General features: G+C 42.8%; 1 protein-coding gene across 1 annotated transcript in view; it reads left to right on the forward strand.

Annotated features, from left to right (window-relative positions):
* Positions 1-6,749, forward strand: part of SPAG17 (sperm associated antigen 17) — a 274,115-nt gene that overhangs the window by 158,459 nt on the left and 108,907 nt on the right. The window contains exons 14-16 of the mRNA XM_045283716.1: positions 2,858-2,919; positions 3,486-3,599; positions 4,231-4,334. Coding sequence (XP_045139651.1) covers positions 2,858-2,919; positions 3,486-3,599; positions 4,231-4,334 — 280 coding nt within the window. The remainder of the gene's footprint in view (positions 1-2,857; positions 2,920-3,485; positions 3,600-4,230; positions 4,335-6,749) is intronic.

Here is a 6,749-nt window from a genome sequence, read left to right on the forward strand (position 1 = left end):
CCTTCAGGTGAACAGCCCAAACGGTAGCCCACGATGCCACCAGGAGCTTCCTAAATCTGTAGGGCCAAAAATACTAGGAGAGCTAGACTGTCCTAGAAATTGAGAACCTTGAAAGGTGCCTGGTGCTCGTTGGCCTCCGTCAAGGGCATGTTACTTTGGCGTCGATAAGAGCAGCCGAGCGTGCTGTGTGTAAGAGAATTGTGTATTGGTTTATTGTTGGCCTTGCTTTCTCTCCCCACCCTCTCACCCCCTCTCCACGCTAATTCTGAATCATGCGTACTGCAAAAGTTGCCACTTTAACTATTTCTTTCAATAAAGCTGCAATTGTCTGTATTTTTCCTACAGAACCATTTTAGCACCAAAATGCACAGAAAAGCCAGTTCCTGGACATGAAGGGCTGAATCGTTGCACTATTCTTAACCGAGCACTAGATTTCCATCTGAGATTGTTTTTGAACTTGACAGGGCATATTGGATATTTATGAAAAATCTGAGAGTTGATAACCGTGAGGCTGTAGGTTTAGATGTGCCCTTTATGCTTGTTGGGTGTTTTTTTAATAAAGTAACTGCATTGCAGAGGGATCTTGTTATCTCTAAAATAAAACAGATTAGGAAAGCTGTTTTTCAAAGGGATGAGAAAGCATCCATTTCCAGATGTGTCAAAAACTACTGAATCACACTGTCAAAGGATTATGCGGTTGGAGGCAGAAATCAGAGAGAAAGAAAGAGAGACGGGGGGAAAAAAGATATTTGCCATACTGTTAAATAAAGGTCTCAGATTAGTTTTAGAGTGCTCTTTCCTTTGACAAAATAAATGATGAACAATTTTAGAAACATATTTTCTACGCTGGAATTTTTTTTTCTTCAAAATTCTTAGACACGGGAGGGAATATCAAATCTCCCGGAAATCTGGCAGACCACAAAATAGAATAATTTTTATTCCACAGATTTCATATCAATTGCTTCAAGGACACATGGGACATCATGGCCTATTTAGAGTTATAGTTGGCCTGAGTTTTCTCTTGAGTGAATGTATTTCTAGAAATACTAAACTTAATTGGCTTTCTAGTTTTCCTATCAATCAAAACGGAACACTCACGCTGTCAAGCTTCACCAGCCACGGCAAGAAGCATCTGGTAGGGAGAAAGTCTAAATGGTGACATTTCTAAGAGTAAGGCATGGGTCTGTCCCTGGTGGGCATAGTCCACCGCTCACTCCAGAAACCCAACTGCCCTTTTCTTTGGGAGAAAATGAAACAGTAAATCTTATGCTTACCCTGGAATAAGCTTTTATTGTAGGGTTTCATCCATGTTTAGGCTCTCCCTGTATATTTGGTCATTTCCAGTTTCTATATAAAACGATATTTGTGTCTACTATGTGCTGGGTGCTAAGGATACAGTGAGGACTAGGAATAGAATAGTAGAATAGGGTGGAGGGAGAGAGAGAGAGAAACCAGAAGAGAAGAGAAGAGGAGAGGAGAGAAAGAGAGAGAGAGAGAGAACTGTTAACAAGTAAATAGTATCAAGCACTGATAAATGTCAGGATTAAAAACAAGGCAGTAAGGGGCCATGTGAACGACATGCCACACGATGTAGCTTGGAACTGTTGACTCTCTCCAGACCATGCCTAGCAGACAGGTGGGGGAGATAGAGGCAGAAGCCTCCAAGCTGGCCAGTGGGCCTGGACTGCAATAGGCAAGAGAGAGTCAAAGGCGGGGAGTTTGGAAAGTTAGGCACGGGCTACTTCTTCCATGACTCGGTAGGACATATTTAGGATTTTGCTATTTTTTGAATAATGATGAGGAGCGCCATAAGACAGACTCGTACATGTTCCTAAAGGATTCACCACCTCACTCCTTTTCTTTGCTCAGATTCGGATAGTCCTATAAACTTTACTCATTTCTTGATTAAAGACTCATAATCACAAGAGCATATTATATGTTCTGAGCTATTCAGAGTAAAGATAATCTTTCCATGTTCAATTTTTCCCCTCCACACACCCCTCCGCCCCCCATGGGACTCTTGTTCTCTAGGTAACAGGTATTTATTTTCGAAATGGCCAAAGCGTGGTGATGCAAAGACCAATAGCATGAATCGGTCCCCTCCCTGCTCATTCGCATGGTTCTTTGCTCCATGGCCAAGTCTGACATTACCATCTCAACCACTCGACAAGTATGCTCATGGGCCCCGTGGAGGGCAGTGCTCATGACTGAACCAGGCCCATTCCCTGCTTCCTTGGAGTCCAGTTACCCATACCAGTGTTCGTGCAACTAACTTTGGCTAAATTCCATCTGTAAACCTGCAGGGGCTCAACAGATGGTTTTTAGTTTAATTACTAAAAGGTTGACAAATGAAAGCTGACTCCTGGAGAATATGAAGCGGTATCCTTTTCTAATAGGTGCATTTATCTGGTGCACAAATGGTACTTCTCCATACACACCCTCCACCACACAGGACCCACCAAGGTTCCAAAGGCTCTGTGAGAGTCACCAGCAGGACAAGATAAACTGTGCGTAGTAAGCAGCTGACATCTTTCTTTTAGTCTGCAATTCTGTTTGCAACATGTAAAGGTACATTGGTAGGAGACAGCGATACTGTCTGAAGACACACGCTCTGGTATGATGTAAGTTCAGTCCAGCAAGCTGGGTTCTTTTCAAAGAAGGTCATAGATGTTTCTAAGTAGAAACTGATTTAAGATTATTGACACGAACACCCCCTTCAGAGGCATGAAACATGCCTTTCAGAAATTGCCTTTTCAACACAGAGACATAGATCATATGTGCACCAAAAAAGCACAGCACGGACCAAGGCAAGAACAAAGCCCAAGCACAACTGGATATTGGTGTCTTTGATTTACAGAGCAGACCACGGACAGTGAGATCAAAGATGAAGCAGTCACAAAGACTGATTCAGTGGAAAAGGTAAGGAATAATTTTTCTAAAAGCGTAGATGACAAATAAGATGATTTGAGGGACCTATGACCCCACCCCCACCCCCAGTGGGAAATACACTCTCACAAAGAAAGAGATGCGTAGAGGGGAGAGATTATTCAGACATCCCCATACTGGCCACAGCTGGGGAAAAAGGGGTTAATTTTACTAGCCAGCTCAAGCAGAACTTCCAAACCCCACGCTCCTCTCCAGACAGTGTGGCTTGGCGTCTTCACAAACACCTGCTGACCATACCGCCATGTAGAACTAACGCTGTCTTGAAGTGAGTTCAGAAAACCTGCCTATAATTGCTAACAGGACTCAGAAGAGTCTAACCTAACAATAAAAATATTTAGATTATGTTGCCCATAAAAAAAAAAGTCAAAGACATACTTTTTCTGGCAGCAGTTCTCCTAAAATGTTGCCATATGGATTTATACATATGCAGATTTCCCCAATTAGAATGGAGTGCATGCTGGTGAGTTGGTGGCATCCAAGAGGGCTCCATTTCGACTTAAACAAATTAAAGCTGGAATTGTGTCGGTGCGCTTTTTTAGAAACCTAAGAAGAAGACTGTGGAAGCGAATTTGGAGGACATCAAGAAAACACAGCAGCGCAGTCTCATGGACTGGAGTTTTACAGAACACTTTAAACCCAAAGTGCTGCTTCAGGTATTTATGGACCACAGTGCTCTAGGAGACAGCTGGCGAGGTCTGGGGCGTTCGGATGTGATTTAGAACAGGTCACTTCTGGGTGACTTGCTCAGCTCTAGTTCAGATCCATTTTTCTGTGTGCTCCAGCTAGGAGATGAGTGTATTTCTGCATTGTCCTCTCCAGTCCCAGGATGCACCAAATAGTTTAAAATATACTTTACAAAAGGAATTCTTTAAATAAAACATTTTAAGGAAACACACCTATTATATATATTTTCTAGAAAGAAAAAAAAGATTGAGGAACAACAAAAGAAAACCTTCACTTTTTCCTACGTTTTTCAATGCTTTCTGCTTTTAGTAACATATCAATTTAGCTATGATGACTCACTGTCACAGAGTCAATTCCAATGCATAGTGACCACGTAGGACAGAGTGGAATGCCTCTGTGGGTTTCAAGAGTGTAACTCTTTACAAGAGTAGTGGCTGGTGGTTTCGAACTGCTGACCTGGGGGTTAGCAGCCCAATGCACAATCGACTGACACTTACTGGGCACTTGCCATGTTCTAAGCAGTGCGCCACATATGTTATTAGCTCAGCTACCACTCGCAATACCTGTGAAGTCCCAGTTGGCTGGTTGTTTTGCTGCCAGGTGCCATCGAGTCAGTTCTGGTTCCGAGCTACCTCTTGTACAACAGAAGGAAACACCACCACTAACCACTTAAGTAGTGGTCAATGGAGGTTTCTAGTCCAATCGTAAGTTTTGCCTAAGGTCACGTAGTTGGGACCTGGCGGTCAGAACATGGAATCCAGAAACTGGCCCCAGAGTGTGTACTATTAGGCGCTATGCAAAAGAGCAAGTAATCCTAAAGTGAACACCTTTTGTTGTTTTGGATTGCACGCAAAAAAACCTATACTCTCTATGGCCTTGCCATTTCATTTATTGTTGTATTTTTATCGAGGTTTCAAAACGTTGTTGTTGTTGGGTGCCATCTGGAAAGTAGTTTCTGATTCACAGCAACCCTCTCTGTGTGCGGCTGAATGAAACATGGCCCAGTTCTGCACCTTCCTCACAGCTCTTGCTGTGTTTGAGCTCATTCTTGCAGCCGCTATGTTACTCTTTGCTAAGGACCTACCTCTTTTTCACTGACCACCATGCCCTCTTTCTGCATGGATTGGTCTATACTGACAAGATGTCCAAATTAAGTAAGACGAAGGCTTACCTTCCCTCATTCTAAGGAGCATTCTGAATTCACTTCTTCTAAAACAGATTTGCTCATCCTTCTGGAAGTCCATAATCTTCTCAATATTTTTTTATTAATACCGTAGTTCAAAGGCTACTCATAGTCTACTCAATATTTTTCATCAACACCATAATTCTTCATTCTTCCTTATTCATTGTCCAGCTTTCAAATGCATATGAGGTGTGTTAGGCTGGATTGTCTAGAGAAACAAAATGAGTGACACTCGAATATGTATAAGCAAGAGTTTTATGTGAACAAGCAATCTTATATGGAAAGAAGGCCTCCCAGCCCAATCCAACTCAAGTCCACCAGTCTGATGCAAGCCAGGGGCCACTTCTGTCTCTCGTAGCTGCAGGCTAATGACGAAGAAAGACGGTGCCGGACCAGTGGGTGCAGAGTCACTTGACCCAAGGTCTTGGAAAAGTGGCCGGGTGCTGACAGCTCTCAGGTCGGGTGGTCCACAGGGGGCCACCCCTGGAGGCAGAGTCCAAGCAAGCAAGAAGGCAACGTTGCAGAGAGAGGAAGGTCCCAAGCCTTCCTTCTTGATAAGAAGGCCACACTCCCAAGGAGGCATCAGCAGGCTGTGACCTGATTGACAGGCTGGACTCCACCCCTACACTTTCATAAAAAAAATTATGAGTTACCACACAAGTTGATCGAAAATGCTGTGATTTAAATATTTTCAAAGACCTCAAAGTGATATCTTTGCCTTGAAACACTTTAGTAAGGTCTTTTGCAGCACATGTGAACAAAGTAATAGATGGTGTGTGTTTTTCACGGCTGCTTCCATGGGTGTTGACTGCGGTTCCATGACGGCTTCAGGTTTTCCTTAAGTTATCATGCTATTGCTTATTGATCCAGGGGTGAGGATTTTGTTTACACTGAGTTGTAACTAATATCAAAGGCTGTCGTCTATGAACCTCACCCGTAAGTTCTCCAAGTCACCTTCACTCTCAGCAAGCAAGGTTGTGTCATCTGCATATCGAAGGTTGTTAATAAGCTTTCCTCCAAACCTGATGCGAGGCTGTTCTGCATACAGTCCATTTTCTCAGATTATTTGCTCAGTATGCAAATTGAATACATATGGGAAAAGGATACAACCATGATGCATATCTTTCATGATTTTAAGCCAAGCATTATTCCTTATTTCAGTTTGAATGATTGCCTCTTGGTCTATGTACAGGTTCTGTTAAGCACAATGAAATGTTCTGGAATTCCCATTCCTCACAAAGTTATCCACAATTTGTAACGCACAAAATTAAATGGCTTTGTAGAGTCAAGAAAACACAAGCGAACATCATTCTAATATTGTCTGCATTGAACCAAGATTCCTCTGTCATCCACAATAATATTCTTCATTCCATGTCTTCTTTAAATGCAGCTTGACTTTCTGGCAGCTCCATGTCGATGTACTGCTGCAACCATTTTAAAATTATCTACAGAAAGCTTTAGCTCTTGTGATATTAATAAGGACCTATAGAGTCTCCCCAGTTTACTCACATGGGACTGCTAACCACAAGGTCAGCAATACAGCCCACCGGTCCCTCCAGAGGAGAAAGATGTCCATTCCCATTAAGCTTAGTCTCAGAAACTCTAGTGTGTGGCTCTGCTCTATCCTACAGGGTCACTGGGAGGCAGAATCAACTAGATGGGAATGGACTTTTGCGGGGGTTGGTTATATTAATGCTAGTTTTCAATAATCTCTCTATTCTGTTGGATAGCATTTCTTTGCAGTGGTTATCAATATGACCTCTTCCATCAGTTGGTCAGATAGCTGTCTTCCAAACTTGGGGCCATAGATGAATGAGTGCTTCCAGTGTTCCTTTTCAGTCTTCCACCCATCTTAATTGGCGTTCTGTCAATGCCTGTAGCTTTGGTTTTTGCCAAGGCTTCCAGTACAGATGGGCTTTTTTCCTTTTAGCTCTCA

The sequence above is a fragment of the Echinops telfairi genome, unplaced genomic scaffold (genome assembly GCF_000313985.2).
Source record: "Echinops telfairi isolate 266 unplaced genomic scaffold, ASM31398v2 ScPeMD7_7466;HRSCAF=8504, whole genome shotgun sequence".
In the NCBI taxonomy this organism is placed as follows: Eukaryota; Metazoa; Chordata; class Mammalia; order Afrosoricida; family Tenrecidae; genus Echinops; species Echinops telfairi.